Source organism: Tenebrio molitor, chromosome 3, assembly GCF_963966145.1.
Source record: "Tenebrio molitor chromosome 3, icTenMoli1.1, whole genome shotgun sequence".
Classification (NCBI taxonomy): Eukaryota; Metazoa; Arthropoda; class Insecta; order Coleoptera; family Tenebrionidae; genus Tenebrio; species Tenebrio molitor.
Genome location: NC_091048.1, coordinates 29,914,857 through 29,938,808, shown reverse-complemented (window position 1 = coordinate 29,938,808; position 23,952 = coordinate 29,914,857). Strand labels below are relative to the sequence as shown.

General features: G+C 40.8%; 1 protein-coding gene across 15 annotated transcripts in view; it reads left to right on the top strand.

The window, feature by feature from the left end:
- The window catches only part of mmd (mind-meld), a 226,663-nt gene that overhangs the window by 136,146 nt on the left and 66,565 nt on the right, over positions 1–23,952 (top strand). For 14 of the 15 annotated variants that reach the window (XM_069040463.1, XM_069040465.1, XM_069040458.1 and 11 more), the window contains 2 exons: positions 9,661–9,830; positions 15,399–15,449. In XM_069040463.1, the coding sequence (XP_068896564.1) occupies positions 9,705–9,830; positions 15,399–15,449 (177 nt within the window). In that variant the 5' untranslated portion in view covers positions 9,661–9,704. The remainder of the gene's footprint in view (positions 1–9,660; positions 9,831–15,398; positions 15,450–23,952) is intronic. The other variant, XM_069040457.1, reaches the window with a different exon arrangement.

Below are 23,952 nucleotides of genomic sequence, written 5' to 3'. Positions count from 1 at the left end.
GTCCGGTTTTGGATAACAATTGTCCCCCGAATCGGCCCAACGCCAAACAGAATTAAGTAATTTGGAAGTGAGGCGCGATTCTGATGTAGGAAACGTGCTCTGATCGCTTCAAAATGCATTTAGAACGTTGTCTCGGAACGAAATCGCTAAATAATCCTTATAAAATGGGTTTTATTACAGTCCGACACAACCGTCAGGACGTTAAAGTAATTTTTTTCTACGGTACGAAATGAATCCGGGTCATTATCACCCCAGATTACTTTTAATGGGGGCTGACCGTTCCCGCAATTGTGAAATAGTGTTAAAGAGAACGACGTAGAGGTCTTAGGGTGGGCGCTCACTAGACTGCACGGTACGCTCCAGAGAATATGTCTGCGCTATTTTAAACCGTTAACACGTCGCCGGTCCATAAATCCAGACCTTATAAAATAATTACAAATCCAGTTAGTAGTAGGAGCAGTAGAGTATACAACTTTTAGTCCTTCCAGTGAATATGGATGTCATTTTCTTACTGTTGTATTTAAATAAATAAAGGAAAAGAAAATTGTTGATCGTATTTCTGTAAAACAGTAAAACTGTTCTGTTATAGAATGATGTTTTTGAATACAACGCAGAAAGTTACAATCCGTACGATGAGAACTAATGAACGCCAATCTTAAATCGAAATTGAATCATGGAAAATGCATATTTTGATGAAACTTTGTACAATAATTGGGCCATAACTAAGATAAAACGGCGAAAGTTTCAGTAACATTGGTTTTCAAACCAGGCACGACAACACCGTAACACAGTGGCCACATTTCGTCCCACACGATAAGCGATTGCCCTGCTTTTTTTTTATATAACGGTCGGAGCCCTCTTAGTTTTCGAGAAAAATGAAGAAGACTTAAAAAATGATTTTACTCTCTATTTAAATTTGAAGATTCAACTGATCATTGCTCCCTTACTAAGTATCGTATTTCTTCGAGCTTAACACCATTGGATTCCTCTCTTCAAGGTGCTTCTTTTAGTTTATAACAGTCGAACCTGTAGCTCTCTTGATTTGGGTGAAAAATGAAGAAATGATTACTTCGTCTACAAATTTTAAAATTCATTTTGCCACGCCTCCTTTACTAAGTATAGCATTCCATTGAAATTAGCACTGTTGGATTCTTCTTTTCTAGGTGCTTCTTTTAATTTATAACAGTCGGAGCCGTAATCCTCTTAGTTTTCGAGAAAAATGAAGAAGACTTAAAAAGATGATTTTACTCTCTGTTTAAATTTGAAGATTCAACTGACCATTGCTCCCTTACTAAATATCGTATTTCATTGAGATTAACACCGTTGGATTTTTCTCTTCAATGTGCTTCTTTTAGTCTATAACAGTCGAACCCGTAGCCCTCTTGGTTTGGGTGAAAAATGAAGAAATCTTAAATAAATGATTACTTCGTCTACAAATTTTAAGATTCATTTTGCCACGCCTCCCTTAGTATAGCATTCCATTGAAACTATCACTAGCGAAATAGAGTTTTGAGATTTGATTTAGCTCACTCAGTAACCGAAATATCCTCAATTTCATCATTCTTAGAAAATGAGTGTTATTTTCTTTATTTAATATTAAAATCAGTTTTGAGTTTTTTTTTTGCATCATATGAATGCAGTTTGCTTAACTGATATTAGGGGAGGGGTCGTGCAATTTATTTAGTTCGGTTCACCACAATTAGACAGTTTTCAAATTTGATTCAGCTGAGCCTGCATCCGAGATATCGTTATATTTTAATGACTGTTTCATTCACAGACCTTTCGAACAGCAGCTTCCCATCAATCAAGAATCAGTGTAAATTTTCAATCGGTAAAGGTAATTAAGCCAAAATTTCACCGCCTCCATCTGATGTGTAAAGCTAATGAGGCGAAATTTTCTAAACAACATCGAAATCAAGCCAATTTTAAAATGTTCCCTTTATGAACTATCTCTGCATAAGCAACATTGTTGTTTGAAAAAAATTGTCAATATCGTTTGATTTTATTTTTTGAAATGAACGAAGCTGCCAATTGTAAAATTCACTCCTTGGACAGTTCTATTTGTACGAAAACAGCGCGAAGTCGCTAGCAAATAGTAAGTAATCAAGAATAATGAAGGAAAGCTGTTGGGAAATCGACCTCGTACAATAATTAACTGTAGATTATTTTTTTTAATGTCAATCCAAACTGTAAACCAAGAAAACGGTACAAAAAGTATGTCCGTAGGGATACATATCTTATCAAATTGGACCAAACAATCTGCAGAGAAGATTGAGATGGGCTTCTGCAGTATCTGCTTTAGCGAAAAAGGGTGTTGGTGAACTGCAACCAATCAAGTTAGCAGGGCATTCATCTTTGCAGTCTGTTAAGCCGTATCTTCAGCTTTATTCTGATCATGACCAGAAGCTAACAAAGAGCTTGCGAGGTAATCAATACAGGCAGCAACTACGTTTGCAACTTCTGTCACAACCTGAGAAAATAACGACAATTCAAGCAAATTCGTTTACTTATAATAATTGCACTTTTAATAACTACAACAATAAATGAGTAGTAGATTCGAATGTACAGTATTTTTGACAAAATTTTCCGATTGATTTCCTCGAGTTTGTTGCCAATTTATCTCGCAACGTGCGCCTAAGGGCTCCTGGTTTTTAACAGCATAAATAAATTGCCACGCAATAATACGAAAATTGTACCTCTTATTAGGCATTCACGAACTTTTTGGGACCGAGTTGGCTATGACCATCTAGTGATTTTATTGGCAGTACCTCGGTGATAACTAAATTCCCTAAAGGAAATTGACACTTTTTGTGTTAGGTTATAGTATATTACACTATAAGTGATGAAAGTGCCTGATTTTTCAACGAGCAATACATGATATACTCTCGAGTATTGCGAGTTGAAAAATCGCACTTTGATCACGAATTGTGTATACTATTTTTTCCAACATCGCTTATGAAAATGAGTCAATTTTAAATTTCTTTATAATTCTTTTACTCCCCTATTTTTTTAATCTTCCGGATCTGGAATTTCAATTAATGCAAATAACAGTGTTTTAAATTTTTATATTAATAAGTAGATAGTAAATTGTTAATGTAGTAGATTGTTAAATAAATTTTCCTCACTAGTGAGTTTACGTTTTCCATTTTTCTCACTAGTGATGCAAACGTCTATTTTCCTCACTAAATTGAGTGATGAAAGTATCATTTTCATAATCGATGTTGGAAAAAGTTGTTTTCAGTTTAGGGTTATATTTTCTGAATAGGTAGATTGTTGCCGGATCTCTTAAATCTGGTTTATCCTTTTTAAATTAAATTAAATCGTTTAATAAAATTTTTTATCGTAATAAAATTATTTTGGCAATTTTGACTGTTCCTTTGACGGAAATTTAAATTCTTTTACACACTTAATAAATCATTTCATTTCTTACGAATATTAAAATAATAAATCTGGCAATGCGGTGGCAAGAAAATATCGAACAAACACTGACAGAAAAAAAAAATTGCATCCGTTGCCTCACTGAGTCAGTTAGTCCAACATGAAAAGAAAAAATCATAGCCAACTCGGTCCCAAAAAGATCGTGAACGCCTAATATCCAGTCACCCCCTCCATTTTTTCAAAATTGGAAAAAAATTCATTCATTTTATAATACCCATCATTTTTATTATACGTATAAAAGAATTTTTGAAAATGTTGTCGTCGACACGGCCAAGATATTGAAAATTCCTTTGACGAGGAAGCGCATAAATTGTGCTCGAAGAGTTTGAGACCGTCATCAAAGCGCCCAGACATAATGTAATGCCTTTGACAGCTACAATAAACATCGTCGACGTTTTAAACCAATTATCCGGAACAGATTGGAACAAACGATGAAACTAGAGTTATGCCTAAAATATCGAATCCCAGAGATTACATGTTTACTTTGGAGAACTCCGTCGGCAACTCGTCGAGTTAATAGCGAAACTTGCGCGATGAAACTGTCATCGGGGCGATTTTTTTCCCATCGAACGATCATTAAAAAAAAGTTCCGGTCGGTCGATCCTCCATCTTGGTTTATCCGAGTCGATGACGGAGACAAGTCGGCGATAAATCAAACCGCTGATCCGATGTGACATTATAAAGTTTCATAAATACGGTCGGTCTTCGAGTACCGGATTTATTAGAGTTGGAAGTCGACGCGTGTCCGGAAATTTCCATAATTGTCGATGTGGCGTCGCTCGTTAAAAGTTCGGGAGCGACGTCGATTGTCGGCGTCTTCCGGAGCGGGTCCGTCCTGGAAAAACATGACTAATAGAGGGGGCCACGTGCAATAAGCAGCTAATCCCGAGGACAGGCACGTACTGCCCTTTTAGATTGCAGTTGTTTGCCGGGTGATCACGTAAGACGCGTGACGCCATCAATCTGTCCGTCCGGGAGAGTTGCGCCTTCGCCAAATATTTAATTCATCCGAAAGCGGTTCGGTCTGCCGCGAGATTACCTGAGCTCGCGATTTATCGCCCGGGGGCAGCCGCCCCCTCGACCCTCAATAATACACGTGAATAATACCACCAAATCAAAATTGTTTGTCTGGTGCAAAAAAAACACCAGGACGAACGAGATTCGCTCGATCGTAATTAACCCCCCCGGAAATCCGGGGCGGTTTTGCGGCGGATTTTTTCACGCGGCGGACATTATCTGTCGGGCGAGTTGATAATATTCTCTTGTCAAGTTGTCAGCCAAGTTTTTATATTACATCGAAACTTCGTCTTTGAGTCAATATAATCAAAGTCTTGTAACGCACGAAATATTAACAACTTCCTAACAAAGTTTCGTCATTCTTTGACGAATTTTAATATGTTGTTAAGCTGCCGAAAATTCAATGGGACCTTGTTAAGATAAAATGCTTTGAATGAAAACAACATTTCGGCTGTTTCTGTTTATACGACGAAACTTCGACCTTTGAATTCTAGTCGCTGAAGTGACTTTTTCGCGGAACAATAAAAGCTTCTCGAAGTCTTGAGGGAGCAAATGACGTTACCGATACAGACAGGAGGAGTTCTTGCTCCCGGAGTCGAGTCTCGGGGATAATCAGGTATGCAAATATGGATTAGCAAAGTGAGGAGTTTTTCGGAAGCAGGATTAACGCAGACAAGACGGGAATTAATGTCCGAGAATTTCTAGGAGTCGCATTATGGGGCGATATAGGTTTTCCAGCAGATTGACTCTCAGCCTGGGTAATAAAATTTCAATGAGACGACTCCGGCAACGATTTATTTTTCTAACATTAAACTTAGAGAAACATAACGTAAATATCAAAGATGGCTATATATTTAAGCGCCCTCGAGAGAAGCGCCACTAAAAATTTCCAGCTGAAGTGTTCTCCGTCCCTCGAACAGAACTATAAACGAGCAGTCGGCAAAAATCAAAGCTCCAGATTGAAAATATCAATGTTTACCTTCCTTGTAATAATTCCGACGGAAGAAAACCTCCCTTTGATCAGTAATTTGGGTCCGATAGAGCAGACACTTAATTTTTCTCTGACCCGGATTTTTCCGATTTAAAAACAGTTTTTACGCCGTCAAGCACATAAATTGAACGCTATCGCTACACAATGCAGTTCAATTCTAGACGCAATCGGTGATATGTTCACCTGACTGGCTCTTCGGGGCAGGACAACCGTCCTTGTAAAAACCCGCTGGCGCAGCAGGATTGCGAAAATCCCCCCGCGTTCGCAAGGACCGTCGTAATTAAATCCACCTTAGGTGCGTTAATGAACAACATCGCCGAGGGTCGACCGTCCACGCGCAACAACCCCAGATTCTCCGGGTCATTTGAGGTTAATGTTTCACATTGGTTTAACGATTACCCCTCGTCATCAGACGTCAGCACGCCATTGTTCCCTCTCCGTGCCCGCCGAAGTGTTACGCCGCCTCCTGCGACTTTCCACCCAGAACAAATCCGGACGATACAGCAGAAAATTTCGCGAAGCGTTTTTTTCGTTCGATTAATTTGCGCCGTCACATCACCTATCTGGGAATTATTCGAATGAAAAACCTGACCGCATCTTCCGACCGAGCGGAATCATAAATCAGCCGAACTGCATTCGCCCCATCTTATCAGTAATAACTTTGTATGTGGTTCGGTGCTCGCCGACTAGATTAGACCGCTCAGATGGGAATTTGCTCGGTCAGATGAGCTCCGGACACGGGTTGGGCGCCCGAGATGTGCGTCGGGCGCCGCGGACACAACGCGGGCGACAAATCATCGCGTATGCGGTGGGGCTTGATAATAAGCTGCGAGGTTATAAATAAAGTCAGGTGTCGAATGATAATGGGCCCCACCTACCCCATCCGGCGCACACTTTATGAATTCAGAGATTAGAGCGATTTATGTAACACTTTTGTTTTCGTTCGACGTCCCACAAGATAAATTATTGTTTGTTAAAGGGAAAATTGTTATGCATAATTCATGTTTAATATCATCTTATCGGGCCGATCGCAACACCACCTCGTCGTGTTTATGGGGCGGACAAGCGACGCGGCTCCTATCGCTCGTTAAAACATAATACTGCACGCCGCCAATAAAATTCGAAAGATTTTTTGCTGCGGGGGTCGATTTTATCGGCAATATGTGTCGGAAAAATGAACCGGAAGAGGGTCGTAAATAACGTCCGAAGGATCTCGACGTGTCTAGCGTACGGATTAATTAAACGAGGGGCGGTGGTGGTGCTCGAGAACGTTTCGAAAAAGTGGTCGCGCTTTTTGTTATTTAATAGCGCCGCGGAAGGTGTCGCGGATAAAGCAAACAGGGCCGGAGGGAACGTCAGACGGTGCCGCCACCGCCACTGGTAATGAAACCGCGGACACGGAACGACTCTGCTATTAGTCAAAGCGCCGAAGGCAATGCGACTATTTGGGCCAACAAAACTTGGACGTTTTCGAATGTTACGAATAAATAACACTCCCGCGACAATATTGCGAAACCGCGATGAATCAAAATTAAAACTGAACGACACGCGAAATTTTTATTCGCGGGTCCGCGAGTGGGCGTAGAGTTCGCATCGGTCAAATCAGTTAAATCCCTTTTGAATAAGAATCGATTCGAGAAGATAAAGATGCGACAGTGTTTTCGGTGGTGTTGGGTGCGGATGCCCTTCGGAATGTGTAACGCACCTGACGTTTGCCGACTCGTGGTATCGAATGGGAGGCCGGTTGGCGATGAAGAACGAAAGGTTGTTCGTGGTTTGTTCGTAGTTCGACGGGGTAGAATTAGCCGATGTCGTGACGGGTCCTCTTTAGCGACGGTGGCGTGACGGAAGCGAGCCATAATAAGCGACGAACCGGGGCGTGAAAATGGCGAGCGTCGCCGTCGTGCAACTCGCACCCCGTCGGGGATGAATTTCATAATAGAAAACAACAGTAATAACAGAAAGCGAACAAAGAACAGAAAAATACCGATGGCATCGTGTTGAAGAGAAGTGGAGCGAATCATACTGTTTGAAAATAACAAATCCCGCCCATTGTATGCGGCTTTGTTCGATTTGAATCCGGCAATGTTACGTTTTGTACCCGGCAGACAATGCTGCGCGCACAAAGAATTCCCAGTGCACGCGCGTATCGAAAATATGGACTATCGGTGTCGTCACTAAATCACGGCGTAATTGCGAATCTCTTTGATCTGCGCCGCGGGGTTTTTTGTTGGGCGTCGGAGCTATCCCCGTCGCATCCCCCGACGACTTCTTCGTCGAGTAATTAAAGCAAACCTTGATTGAACTAATCGCAAATAATTCCGTGTTGGTAGTGGAATTCTGCGCGGGTTTGCGGTTCGGTTTGTAAACAGTTGCGGCTGGCGCTAGGTAATGAAAGCACTAGAAAAGCTAGCTCCGACGGATATTAGATTGTTACGCTGACCGCATGTACTGAATTACATGTCCTACATGTACGGGGAAGACTGCCATGTTTTATTACGGCACGTCGACAACGGTTAGCTCTAATTACCCCGCCGCCTAACAAACACCCCACCAGGGAAAAATCCTGTTTTATTAATTAGTTTCAGACAGATGAACTACAAAATCCCTCGCTTATTAGCGATGCAGCGTTCATAATTGCACATATCCCATTATCCGCGGAACGACTCGAGATTCGAGAATTTACGAGCCGCGAAAGCACTTTCTGGCTATTACATCTCCGGAGGAATGTTAAAATACACGGTTTTAGTTATGGCTTTACTGCATTATCTCGGCATAACACCTAATCGAGAATCTGACGCTATAATAATGGCGATAATAATAAGAATAATGCGAGGGTGATGAAGTCCTATGCGGCAGACCTGAATAATATTTAATCTGGGCCTCGGAACGGTGAAAGCGCGTTTTCGTCCATCAGCAGACGAGATAACCCACTTCTTTTGTTGAAACACCTCCATCTGGCGCCCAACGCGGCTAGTTTTACACCATCGCATACAGTAATAAGTAATAACTTGCCACGTAGACGCACAAGCCCAACATGGTTTACATTTTTTCTCTTGTTTTCCGGCCGCCCGATGCAAAGATTTCGCTGGCGCCCAACGCGAGGCCGTTCGGTCCGGTGTTACTTTGTCCCGTTGTGGCACGCCAAGCAAACTTTTTAATCGAGATTGATCGCTCTTTCCCTTCGATAAACTTGGTGGCGGGATGTGTTCGTTGACTGGAGGAAACGCAGTCACCTGAGGGGTTGCAAAGCCAGGATTTCGATCCCCGACGTGAACATACCGTCACGTTCCGACCACTTACGTGCATCAAGATTGGCGCGGCAATTTTTTAATTAGATTTTGGCGTCCGCCGCCCCCGCGTCTAATTAAATTTACTCCGATCGCGTTTTATTTTCGTTCCACAGGTGTAAAGTGGTGATAAAAAAAATAAATAATCGTATACCTACTCTAAGGCCAAGTGCTAGGAGTTGACAGGTCGCGCAAGCGCTCTAACATGACCTAACGACCATTATTAAGTAAGTAGCCGGGGTAAGTCTTTACATCTCCTGCGAAAGATGGTAGTGATTTGAAAAAAACTGATGATTTAACAGGGAATCGAACCCGAGCGGCATGGGTGATAAGCCAGTATCTAGCCCCTGAGCCATGACCACTACAAAGCTGTGATGTGCGTGGACAACTGTTAAACATGTCGCATGATCACGTGCCGGGATGGAGGTTCCAAAGGGTGGTTCTTCGTTTGGGTCGGGGTTGAATTCATGAATTATACGTAATTGGGGTGACGTAAAAAACTCGTTGAGGGTCGGTTTCGCGGGTGACGATTCGGAAAGGAAGAGTGCGAGACGCACTTGTTGAAATTATGTGTTCCGGTGCAAAAACGTCGCCCCTCGTGTCCTGCGCCGGGGAAAAAAGGCTCTCGTCCTGGCGAAAGAGTTCCGACGATATTAATGTTCCTCTAAAATGATTTTCTAGTAAGGTTAAGTTATGATTGTGTTGTGTTGGCTTGCATCCGATGGTAAATTTCTAGAATTTATGTTACTTCTCCCGCCTTCCTGTTTCGCACCGAGTCTGACAATGAAAAATGTTCGAAAGCAATTTCTTTTCCGTCGTTATTTATGAAATAATGAAGGAAGTAACATATATAAGCGATGAACGTGTTTATTCGTTGTTCGTTTATCAAAGAACGCGATTATAAGACGATTTGTAATTTTGCAGGAGAGGTGGAGAGGCTCCTCAGGGAGTACACGCAGAACCAGGAGATGGTCAGAAACATCGGCTCTCATTACTACCAGATCATTTATCCCGTACAATTACGCCAGCACAAGAAGATGGGGATCTCCACTAGGGAGATAGGGTCGTCTAAGGTACGCAAAGAGCGGAGTACGGTATGTCACAGCACTTCTTCATCTCATTATTCACCCTCATTACCCTTAGAATTAGGTTGGGGCAGAATTTGCATTTCGCTCGTCCATCGACCGGACTGCAAGTTCACGTGATCTCCCACAACAAACGCCGACTCCATTAATTGTTGCATCATCCATCCGCCATTTCTATCATGCGCAATTTGTCGCAGGCGAGCACGTTAAAGGCGAAATTTAATAAATCTCCGTTCCGAAAACGAGGAAACATCGCGAATTGTACGTCCTGAATATTTATTCAAAGATCAAAGGAAAATTTGCCGTGTCTTTGAGGGAAAAGGTAGCGGATGCCCGTAATAAATTCAAATATAAAATCTTCGGGTGTATGTGTGCAATTTATGGCCGCCTGATGGTACTTTTTTACGTGAAGGACTCCGGATCCCCGAATTAACATCTAAATTTTATATTTGTTTGCATTTTGTCGGTTACGGTGTTACTCGGGGGAGACGAGATTGCAAAAGACATTTTCTTACCCTCACGAACGCCACAAATTGAGTCTACGCGCTATCGCTTTAAAATATAAAAGCGGGTCGGACCGAGGTTTCGGATGCGTCTAATTCCCTCCACTTTTCACCCCACGAAAAAATCCGGTGCGAGATATTTCACTCTCGGCCGTCGATCTCGCCATAAATCGCGAGACTTATGCCAAATCGCAATTAGGGTTTCGGAGATTCTTCAACTTTCGGAGTGCGTTCACGAAGTTTCCTCTCGTTAAAGTTGTTGCTGGGATTCTGCAAGCATTTTAAAAATTTACGCCAAAATATGAGAAATTTGCCAAGTTGCTGGGAATCTGCGGCCAGAACGAGGAAACTCTTCGTTTTTCGTCGTAAATTTGTCGAGACTGAAGGCAAAAAGCTGTTGACAAAATGCGAACCGGTAATTGGACGGTGCTCCGATTTGAAAGATGTTAACTGGAGTTATAGAGAAAAGGGGTGGAAACTCAATACGGTTTCGTGAACGCAGATAGTGATTGTAACTAAAAACAAGAGAAACTCGAAACAATGGAGGGTGGCGTGGTGCCTTTGTTAATGTCAGACTGTCTACTTAACTGTACGTGTTTTTCTCGGTGAAATACGTGCACATCATCCTTTGTACCGGTTCATTGTGTACACACCAGAAGACGATGATACCGTTCACGCCTCCCCCGATAAACATTGAAAGTAACTTATTGTATCAAACTAAATCAAAATCCCCCTCCATTGTCTGGGGGTCGGATAAAAATAGGACCGCACTAGAATCTCGTTTCCTGCTAGGCTCAGGTGAATAAATCAGGACGATGAGAGATGGCACTCGCATCCTGCGACCTTCGGCGAAAAGTCGAAGACCACCCCTCACGGCCGATTAACGCATCATGCAAATTTCACGAGCGCTGGCTCAATTATTTCAGGCTAATAAGTTAATCGATCACCGGCACAAGTCGTTAATCCGGCCGGATCTGTCGGACCCATATACTTGTTATTCTGAATTAAGCTCTCATGGGCTTCTCGGTTTCCGTTTCCTGCCTAACATTGCTCTGACACCCTTTCATCTTCACTGACTGTGAATTATTACACCCCCAAATCAACTGCAGCGTCAAATCCCTCTTCACTTCCACGATTCGGTGCCGAAGGAAAATTACGGCCCGCCACCTGCACCGGAAAACTCCGGGCCGGAGCTGGTGATGTCCGAGCACAACCTACCGCGTATCACGTATCAACACGTTCGGATAATTATGGAAATTTCAATGGCGTACGAATTCATGAATCCCATCGAATTATATTCGCATACTATTAAATTGTGTCATGTGTCATTACACCCTGACGTTAATCGAGCAGACACTGAAATTACTCCGTTTCATCTGCATCGTCTTTGTCTCAGTGATTTGACAGTTTCTGGACTGCGATCGTCACCTTCGTTCGCGACACAGGATTCGGGAGACTTCACACCTCACAATATCTTCTTCTTCTTTCTTGTTTCTTGTTAGTAGGCAAGTTGCCTGTTCCTTTTTCGATCCTTAACCTCTTATTTAGATGTCGTCATACCACCTCTTCCTTGGTCTTCCTGTTGATTTTCTTCCGTTAGGTCTCTTGCAATTTTGAATCTGTTGTCTGTCATTCTTTCTATATGTTGTTCCATTCTTTTCTTTTTCTTTCTCTTCTCTTACCCACTCACGTATATTTTTTACTTTACATGTTTTTCTAAAACATGTATAATATACAGGTGTCCCAGAATTGCGAAGAAGCTCCATAACTTGTTTGTTATTAAACATATCAACTTTTTCTTTTTTTTAGATAATAGCTGCGTTTTTACTGCACATTCAAAAAATATTGCGGTATACAGGGTGATTCACGTAGCCCGTTCGTTAGAAACTCTCTGATTTCCCAAAATCGTATTAATATAAAAATTGGTAGCCGACTATAATCGACTGCTCCAAGTTCAAATAAAATCTTTTCAAAATGGTGACACTTCCGGAAATACCGGAAATCGACGTCATCTTTGTTTTTTTAAATGGAAAGGCCCCATTTTGATTTCAAATTTCGATTCTACGTTAAATTTTAAGTTTAGAATGTCCTTTTGTTATCGTTTTTGACCAATATCATCCATTTCGCAAAAAAGTGAGGTTGCAGGGCTTCATTAAAAAAATTATAACTCCTGAACTATTGGAAATAAATAAAAAAAATTGTTTATTGAATTCCTAAAGATTTGGCCGATCTTTTGCGCTACTAGTGATATTTTTTTTGTGCTTCATAAACCTACGGCAATTTTTTAAAATTGATATAAAAAAATGTCGAAAATTTCATTTTTTTAAATAGCAACTACCATTTCTGACACTAGATATAAATGTAAATAAAGTTATTCCCTTTCATTTGCATCGTTTTTGTCTTTTTCATTTGACGGTTTCTCAACTGCGTCACCTCCGTTCGCGACACAGGTGAAGAGTTTGCACCTTACAATGTGAAAAATGAAAAAATTATAACTCGGGCAAAAAGAACTACTTAAAATTTTTAGTTTAAAAAGTGGAGAGGGATGTCCTTCGAAGATTTTTTTGGTTTGGGGAAAAAAGGGAGTGCTCGCTCCGGTGTTTGACAATCGGTGATTCCTCCGGGTGCGAAAACTTTGATCAACGTGCACAGCGGACGATCAGATCCTCCGGAATACACAGGGTCAGGCGTCCTATACGCACGCGAGAAATCACGACTTCCAATTAAATAAAATTGTCGAAATTTTACATACCTAACTAATTATTGATAAGATATGTATATTTGAGAATAATATGTAAATAAGGCCGTTGCAGTTTTGTTAGTTTTCTGATATTAACTGTTCATTTACCTATAAAGTTTTTGCACTAAATGAATCAGTACGTGCTAGCTCATCAAACCCTGGTGGCACAATTACAAATTTTGACTTGGTTAGCTAAATAATTCGCTTTTTTATTTAAACGCAAACCAGACGCGTGATTTATGGCCCAAATGGTATAATTTGCGAACAAAAGGATCATTCACTAGGGTATAAAAATCAGAATTTGACTTTTTGGTAAAATTTCCTTTTTTTAGCTTTGTTTGTAAGTGAAAAATTATCAAAAAATTATGAAATGTACCTTACCAATACCCAGATAAGTGTGAAAATTTTGGACAATTTTATTTAATTAGAAGTTGCGATTTCTCGCGTGCGCGTATACGACGCCCTGTATTAATCTGTCGCATGGTTCGAATAGCCGCGTCGTGTTTTTAACGTCGATCAAGTTAATTAAGGGCATGTTTTAGATAACAAAGAAAACACTAATGAACCGTCGTGCACCTTGCCACTAATTAAATTATTTCGGCATAATACGCACTCAATAGCAGTCAATTATTCGGAGCGTTCCCGCCGATGCAGAGGTCAGATTGAATTACTTGTTGGTTATTTGATTTAAGCGTGCGCCTCGCAGGATAAAAGGTCTCGCATTACAATAAACACAACGAACTGAAAATGCGTCATCAATTTTCGAAATAATCACTCGTCGGTGCGAATTCGATATTGAATATTCGTTAATTTCCACAGCGGGAATAGTAATTGGCTAGCGTGGCGCAGACATGCGGCTACGGTTACGCTCGCATGAGTTTCAATCCTTTCCTGACATATGGTCCTGCGGTCGGGACCGCAACTTCTCTCCGAACTTGCCCGTTTATATTTATATCACGCGTCAGTCTAACCGGAGGAAAATTTAAGAGGACACCGATACGTGAAACGCTAGTTTTAAATCAGTTCGAAATTGGTGAATTTCATTCGCTAATTAATTTCGGGTAAAATGCAAATTCTAATTACAGGTTCGTCTGTACAGCAATTCGCATCAGCGTTTCCATGATTCGGTTGTAAAAAGCCCACAAACAAACATCAATAGATCCAGATTACAGCCGAGTTAATTTATGTTTAATCACATAGAGGACGTGACCGCTGCTGAAGGGAAAAATGTCGGAATCACGTTTGCGAGTGTGGCGTAATTGACAATGTTTGAATAGAGAAATTTAATAACGAAACTTGCTCCCAACTACCCGACAAACTACTATTAATACTTGATTAATATTAAATTCTAACGTTCATAAGCTGCTCGGTCGGGACGAAAGCTCGGCACTCAAGTTTTGCTCTATTGAACACTTAATTATTAAACCAAACTCGAAGGCGACTAACGGGACGGCCATATTAACAACAACAGTCGAAATTCGAGTGCACTCTTGCAGAAATCGCCGAAAGTTTTGCTTGCCGAACGGCGGCGGCAATTAGACATCGATCGCATCGACGGAAGCCTCGGAATCGTCCTTTTTCGCCGAGCGCATCATTGTTTGCTTCCTGAAATATCGCCTAATTTATGAAGCTCGTCCGGGAGAAAAAAGTAACTCCCCGTGCGAGACAAAAAGACGATTCTCGCGGCTTATAAAATATTATAATTAGCGAGAGGGTCTCGACGGGCGACACTTGAATTTTAAAATTCCTCTCCCTGTCATAACTCGTTTTGAAAGGGCGAATTTGCACTCTCCGGCTCGTCAACGGTGTTTTCGAGCAGTTACTTAAGAGCTGGGCGGGCCGTTTTATCTCTGACGGTGTACAGTCGCGCCCAAATTAAACGACACTGTCCTTTTACCATATTCATCAGGCCAAATTGACGGTCCGGATTACGGCCGGATCCGGCGGTCGTGTTTGTAATTTTTTTCAAATTCAATACAATCTCGATTTGGAATTATCCCCCAAGAAATCCATCAGGACGGCGAAGGATCCAACAATGGACCGAAAGCGGTCCGTCACAAAAGAAACTATTTTCGGGCATCCGTGTCGCGATTGTTAACATGATCGGGCGGGATTAATCCCCGACCGCGGGAATCTTTTTTAATTCGAATTCCCGCGCACACGGTTTTGATCGCGTCCTTTGATGTGTGCTTTGGTCCAAGTTGCGTCGGTTCCTGCCGCCGCTTTGTTCGCGAGCGCCCTCTAAACCGATTTACATGTTTGAACCATTCTTTTTATTTTACTCTGTGATGTGTGTACAAGTTAGTTCGGAATAAATTTGATTTATCTTTGCAGAGAGGCCAGGTCGATGGAGGAGGATACCAGGGCAGGGGTCGGCCAGCCAAAGTAAGTCAGATCCAGTAATAATCCAGTCGCGGTTTGCATGCGTTGCCGGAAAAAACAGGAGGCTTGATGGAAAACAAACAGAGGAGGCTCCGTCGATATTTCACCGTCTGTCGGCTGCATAAATACAATTATCTCCCTCGCTAAGATCCGAAAGAAATTTACAATTCAATACGCGGGGGCAATAATAATCAAAACAAAAACACGAACCGAAATAGAATTCGAATAATGACGGCGTACGTCTCGAAAAATAATATAAATCATGAGCGGATTTCGTTAGGGAGGGAAACGGCTCTCCTTATTCCCGGAATTGAATCAGTTTTGGACGACATGAATAAAATCGTCAGGATAATGGCGACGTGACTTCCACGCACATACAGCGTGATCCGGATCTCACCTCCCACGGAGAGACCAACACTTTTCAAGTGAAAACTTCTTTAGGCGCACTGCATACATTTTATTCCCGGGCAGTCAATTAGTTTCATGCGACACGGTAAAATCGTTCGCAGCTCAGCGAAAATCGTTACCAGCACCACACGGCAAGCTAAAATCTCGGAAGTCACTTGTCATTTTTCAGTTTTCAGTGTTCATTGTGTTGTGATCTGACTGACCTCAGAGGAGTAGCTATATATAATATACAGGTGTCCCAAAAATGGCGTACTAACGGTGCACTACGGTGTAGAAGAGACTACCGTAAACGTCAGAAAAATGTTTAAAAAATTCTATTGGACTTAATTGCTGATTTGGCGGTCCTTGAAAGTGGCACTTAACAGGAAAATTATTTTGAAATATACAGGGTGTCTCAAACATGGCGCCCAATCTCCTAAGGGTCTTAAAGAATAGAAGTCTGGGAAGGTAAATCTCAATACAAAATTTGATCGGACCAACAGATTTTGTATAACTTGCTCTTAAATATGGTAATTTCAAAGAGATGTATCTCCTTTATTACCAAATTTTACAGCTGAATTATAAATTACTTTACAATGTTACTTTTTCCAAGACCTCTTTAGGTAGTGGAACAACACCGAAGTAATTCTTTTTTGAGTAATGACCTACCAAAATAGGCTAAAATAACAGTGGCAACATTGACCTCAAAGGAGAATTGGTTTAGTTGATTGTGCATACCAACCGATGTTGCCAAATTTGCTTATTTTAAAATGTGTATAACTTAGAAAATAGTCGAAGGAAAAAAAATTCACAACGAAATTGAACTCAACTCTTCAAATAGTTTAACCCCTCAAGAATTGGGCGCCATTTTTGAGACACCCTGTATGTATTAAATTGTCATGACAGCTACCTCTAATCGTACATATTATCACAAAGTACAAGATTACTCACTACCAATATCTAATCCTGCACAATAGTGAATTTAGAAGCTTTGGAAATCGAAAAAAATATTTTAAATCCACTACGGTAACATTGCAAGGTAATGATGTACGAGTACATCTTTGTTTACATTATAACGGGTGACTATTAAAATTTTCATTTAGGGTTGGCTATGGATCATTCTTTGTTTTCCGTTGCACCTTAGACACTGACAACTTTGACATTTCAATAAATGTTTTTTCTCTTAATCTGGTTATGTTTCAACTGTACTGACTGACATTTGTCGTTCGTTCTTGCGTGTGTCTAAAGTAACAGAAAAAATAAATATTCGTTCAAAGCCAACTCCAAGTGAAAATTTTAATAGTCACCCGTTATTACCGTTAATAATAAAAATAATATTTTTTTTCTCTGAAACATTTTTTCCATATTTTCGTGTACATTTAAACATCCTGGATACGGTAGTAAGTAGTTAGTACGCCATTTTTGGGACACCCTGTAGTTATATATACAAGGTGTCTCAGCTAAGACTTTCGAGCCTAATATCTCAGTTATTTGCCAACGGATTTTTATGAAATTTAAAATGCAGATATTTTAGACCGTGAAGGTTCAATTAGTAATAATAAAATTACCTCAAGATAAAAAATGTAATTTTAACACATGTTTCCTTTATCGAAAATTATGCGCGATTATTATTAGACTGTTAAACATTAAAAAATAGGGGTCTACACAAACAATTAAGTAAATCACTTGTCTGATTCAACGAAAAGATTAGATTTTGTCGGTAAAAATTTAATGTAAAACTTGAAGGTATTTGAGCAGTTACCATTTGAAACAATTGATGATTAATTGCCAAGCAACATTTTGTACATTGTTTAAAGTCTGTCAAAATTGGGCGCGCTTTATTAGAAACGTCAAATTGTGAAAATTTATTGAAAATACTCTAAAAATAGACTACAGCGGCAGAAATTTCAAAATTGTTGAAAAAGGAAAACAAAATTGCCTATGAAGAGTGTCGTAAGAACTTCAATGACACAGTTCGTTTTCTCGTGGAACACTATGCAAATGTAGGCTTTACAAAATGTAAGGTTAAGAGAGTCGTCAATTTATTTGAAGACACAGGAAGCGTACGTGAACTAAATTACCTTGCTAAAATGTCCCGATCGTGTTTTAGTCCTTTATGGAAGAATTAAAGCATCCAGTATTATAAATTACGTCCAAATGTTGTCTTTAACTTTGTAAGTGTTTGTAAGGTTAGCAAGATAAACGTCAAATATGTCATCTGCACTTCTGCGAAAAGGGATGACTAAAATTCTGCAAAATTGCGCGTTTGTTTCATACGCGTCTACGTTTTTGCAGCATCTGCAGCTACGTTTAACACAGTTTTTTGCTTTTTTCTTGCAAACCAGACGTCTTTCGAGGACGAGTTTCTCCCTACAGCATTTTTTATTGACGATCAATTTTTTGATGATTATGTATTTAAAAACACCTTTGGATTTTAATGATATTAATTATTTATGCCTTGCTCCTTATTCCTCCAAGTACTATCATCCATAATAATATAAAAATTAAAATCAATAACGAGCGTCATAGAAGTTTTCTCTTATGCACACTCTTTTTTTTTTTGTTTGGCAGATTAACCGAGGCGCTTGTTGATGTTCGCCTCCATTACGCGAAGCGCACAAGTTTTGGAAATGTGCAACGACGGTTTGATATTAGCCGAGAGTCGTGCCATATTATATCATAACGTGAGACGTGATATGATGATAATGTAAACAGTAATTATCCTCCGGGGGAACTTCCTCTCAAATGCACGATGTTTACAGCCAATTTTCAACCACAGATTGCCTCGTGCTGACGCCAACGCGAAAAAAACCCCTTCCAAACAGTCGAACACAACTTTTTCGCAGTTCTTGTAATTATTCGGTCGGAATAACTCGAAATTAAATTTTCGTAATTAATTTTTTTCGCCGAAAGTTTTTGTTTGTTCGGAAATTAATTTCGCCGTTTTTAAGGTTTCGATGGGATTTTTTCAACTGTCAAAAATTAATCTAAACATTTTTGCAAGGTGCCCGTTAAGTTTCCTGAAATCCGGACAGTTAATTATGAACCCTGCACCAACTCACAAAGTTGAGTGCGGCTCCTTGTACAAAAAAAAAATATACTGAAATTAAAAAGTTGAAGTGAAAGTTTCGCCGGTGTTTAAAAAGTCGTTCCGGAAAAACGAACCGGAACGTGACGAGGTGAATTCGATCGGGACGGTCCTCTCAAACGTAATTTCAATGGGAGATTTCGATAAGACTGAAAAGGGTCCCGGCATAATTAAATACCTAAATAATTAACGAAACACGTTTCTGACCCACATAAATCGAGATTGAGTCGGGTAATAGTCGACGAAGAAGCGACAAAAAGAGACGTCCGCATTATCGCAATAATACACCACTTTACACTCTAACGCCGCCATCTTATCTCCTTTCGGCCATTGTGTGCACCGTCCATGCGAAATTTCCATATGGAAGAGACCGCTCGACGCCAATTTGTAACCAGATTATCCACGTCCCGACGAATTTATACGTCTTCGTCGTCGGTAACCACCCTCGAAGATTCTCTCGTTTAACGAAGGCCCAATCGACCGCGACGGAACGCGAATAAATGCGGAAATAATTGCCGGTAACGAGTCCTCTCTTGCGGTGGGCGAATTGCTTGAGAAACCGCCCCCCGAACTCGAATTGTTATTAAAGAATCCGCAGTAACATTAAAGTATTAAATTTCGTTCGTGTTTATTCGAAATTTTACTCTTCATTATTTTTATGGTCGGCGGAGTCGGAGCGAGACATTATCATTTTTCATTTCGGCTCAGTTTCACCAAGACGATTGGGGTGCAACTGAATAACTCTCGATTATTTGGAGAAAAGCGCGTTTTAACCAGAGAGGTCTTCATTACGGGGCAAAAGAGTTAACGGAAGTCCATTTAATGAGTAGTGAGCCGGCAATAAATTAAACTCCCCACTTTAAACCGGGTGGAGTTAATGGAGGGGAGTGTCCGACTAGTCGGACTAGTTGGTACATTGTGCTTCCACTTGACCCCACGGGACTTTGTATTTTTAGCCAGCACGAAAGCTCAGGACAAAAGCTCGACGGTCTGAAAACTTCCAAATCATATTCGACTTGGCGGATCTGTTGTCCCCGAGAAATTCCTTCCAATTTTTTTGTGTTGATTAAACCCGGAGAGCAGTTTTTCGGCAGTCACTCCGGCTAATGGCCGAAATTAGCAAGTTTGATAGCTCCAATCTCACTAAAAAATTATTTTCGTCCCGGCCCTAACTAATCTGGAATCGCGATTAAAAAAGTCATTCCCGGGTGGAACTCACGTGGGACTCTCGTAGACGTTTAATATGATAATCTCGTCGAAAAACTTGTTCGAGTAAACCATTTTTTATTGGTCCATAAAAGCAGGACCGGCTCGAAGGATGAGGGTCGAGCTATCGAGAGGAGCTTCCCTTATTGGTACAACCCCTCGCGCACACATTTATATATATCTATATATATCGTGAGTAACAGTGCGCTTTGCGTTTCCTTTCTCTAGAATCTGTAAATTACTGGGAGCTATGATGCATGGCTTCCTTTCCGCAACCATTGAAACTGTTCCAACCTCATGTGATGAATTAAGTTGGGCGTATGAATAGGAGCGTTCCGGGAGTGGGGGAGGTAGAGGGTGGTGCGTTTGACGAATAAGGTATTAAAGATCTGGGATGAAAGTGGGAGATCGCCGAATCATTTCTTTAATTAATGATTTTACGTGCGTGTGGAATTTTAATGGGAAATTAAATCGTTAATAACAGCGGAAGCTGGCGTTGTAATGACCCAATCAAAATACGAGCCGCCATCGATATTGTGGATTAATAGACATGTGTCGGGGCCCTTGCATGTATAATGGAGATCGGATGCTGACCTGGACCCTCTTCTTTGGAAGAGTGGTAGCTTTATCAAACAGCGCAGAATGGCCGCAACGGCCAGACAAGGCCGTTTATTAATCGGAGAGGGTCCGTAATTTGTTGCGTTAGGACTTCCAAACGTTCCAGAATGGCGTCCAAGCAACCCGGATCTTGGACCGGCAAGACGTGTTCCATTAACTTCCGGTCGGAGAAGAATTCTCGCGTCCGGGACGATGGATGGTGACCCGGAAGGTCGCAACGTCGATGCCGTCAAAGTGGCGAGATTAACTTCCTGCTAAACGAGCTTATTAAAATTAAAAAGTCCCCGGAACGTCGCGTCGTTAAACTTACAAATTGAGCTGCCCCCGCGTCGACAAAAAATCCCCGATACGTCGTGTTTAACGACCATTACTCGACGAGATTCAAATTTATGTTCGTTGTCAGATTAAAATTAAGGATTCGTCCGAAGAAAAACACCAAGAGACGTTATCGTTAGTTTCACGGTAATTAAGCAAAAGAGTGGATGTGCCGGAGCAAGGTTCTACCGATTTATTCGCGGCGAGAGGAGGTGGCGAAACATGTCATTATTACATGGGTTTCGGTGCGTTCGCAAACTATTAAATGTCAGTAGCTGTCAATGGAGCATTACAACTTCACTAATTGGTAATTAGAAACGGGATAGAGAGAGTGGGTGGCTTGTGTGATTATGCTCATAACAAATGCGCCATGGCGTACCATTAGCATAAGAGGACCGAACCGAACGAGCCTCGGGACGTGAACTCGTCTTTCTCGATTCTGACACAAGACTCACGACCCCTGAGAGACCTTATTTGTACACACGAGTCTCCCTGGCTGATCAAAATAGACTCGAACTGCGCCAAGGAAGCTTCGCAATTAGTCCACAGTCCTGGTGATTCCTTTATCTATCCGATGTTACTTTTTTTGCGAGCTGTCCCATAACTTGGTCGCAAACTGCTCGCACATGCTAGAATAAATGAACCGGTCGGGCGAAAAACGGCGGGAACTTTTTATGTTAATGGTCACATAAATATCTTCGATGTCCGAGCATAATGGCCGTGAGTTATATTTGCGATTGTAGCTGAGGGCGGGAGCGTTCCCCGTACCGAACGGCATTCTCGCCGGATCAGGACGCCGAGTTTCGTATTCTTTGAAGTTGATTACGGATGATCCCGGAATAATAACGCATTCAGCCAACCCTGAAGGAATAATTTGGGAACGCCTTTTCGGCAATTAATACATTAATTTTAGAGGGCGGCGGATAAAAGGGATTAGGGAAAAAAACTCGTCATCCGATTGACGTCTGAAGGGGCTAATTATCATATTTCATGAGGAATTGGGGTCGCGGAACGACCCAGGTGTATTAGCTTGATGAGACGTTAAAGCGCCATCTTTGTTGAGCGCGTCGGATGATTAAAGCAATTGTGCGAAATTAAAGTTGTACGGTGTATTAAATAATCCTGAGGATGTAATGAAATTGTTGACGAAAAGAGTGGACGGATAAATTGCAAGCATTTTTCCTCCACTTCATTTTACAATATGAGTTGTTGAGGAATTTCGCAGCGAAATAAACTTGTACAAGGTACTTAGATATGCTGCGTGTTCTCCCCGGCACAAAGACCGAGCTTTATAATTACGCCAAACAAAGCTCCTATTTATAATGTACGCACAACGTTCCCCCTACGAAAATAACCTGCTTTGAAGGGAAAATTCTTTGGCGAGACGTCCCGATCGAAATCCAATCGACAGTTGCATCCAGCTTGCATATTTCCAGGGGAATTGATCCTCGCACCACAAAGGACCAGATTGCTGTCAATATTTGTCGCCGTCAACGGACAAGAATTATTCTTGAGGATTTGGACCGGAGACGGTCGAAGAAAAATACGGGATCGAGTCCAGGTCACGTTCTAAAATAACTGGAGACGTTGCTAATTGCCAACATTCTTGAAGCGAAAGTTCATCAACGGAATCGAGTCGAACTGAGGCTTTAATGAGCAAATTTTGATGATTGAATTGGAAAAACTCAAATCCGGTTAATGGAGGAATGCGCGAAAAGCGACGAGGTCATTTTTGTGACAACGCGTATGCCGTTATTAAACGTGCTCGTTTAATGTTGTCACTGTGTTGCAATAGTTATTTACCTAACCTATGCGGAAAGTGAAATTTCCCGCGTGAGGACTTTGTTTGGGAGTCCTGCATTAGTGCGAACGTAGGAAATTTCTTTCCGCAAAAGTTAGGTACAATATTTTTTGTAACGAATAATTCAAAAATATTTAAAAACAAAATTAATAATGTAAATCATTTAACATTGGTAATTTTTTGCTATTGGGTTGGTAGCACCTTCCGCACTGATTACTAAATTATTAAAACTTAAAGCGTCGGTGCTATCTACTACGATTACACAACACGGCGAACAAATTCTTCCCCTGTTATTATTTTTACCTTTTTGAATTGCTTATTTTTTGTGTTGATGAGAATTAATTTTATAATTGCAAATGTGACAACGCGTCCATTTTGTTCAAAATGAATTGAAGTTTCCCTCTGTTTACGTTATTAAATATCAACCTTACGATGCAATTTCCCCTGGTTTCTGCTTGGAAAGTAAAAAACACGGTGTGCGGGAAATCGTTGTTTCCGCACCCTGAGGACAACCAGGAAAAATCGATTTTGAGGCTATGAGTAGAAAAAATTATCTACAGTGTGGTATATTTTATTTCATCGGGATAAAAGTGGTTTGTCACAATTATTCAAATTTTTACTCACGAAATCGAAAAAATTATCGCCAAGATGAGTAGTTGTAGGAAATAAGTACAGTTGTCCAAAAAGTTTGGAAACACCCAAATGAAAACGTAACGCATAATTTTTGAAAAAAATCCAATGACAGGTCAATTAGTGTTTTAAAAAAGATTTCTGCTGATATTTTATTCTTGGTCTTTTCGATGACCTTGAAAAAGTTAATAAGTTATAAAAAAAGGATTTTTCAGGAAATTTCTTATGTTAATTGAAAATTTCTTTGACCATCGGGTAGACAATTAAAAGATCTATTAAAAACGGTAGTAAAATGCCACGTTGCCGTTTAAAAAATCTCTGATGACATCGTAACTCTTTCAAGGCCATCAAAAACAGCAAACAGATATCATCAACAGAAAGCTTTTTGAAAACGCCAGTTCACCTGTTTTTGCGTTTTTCTCGAAAATCATTAGTTACTATTTTATTGGGGTGTTTCCAGA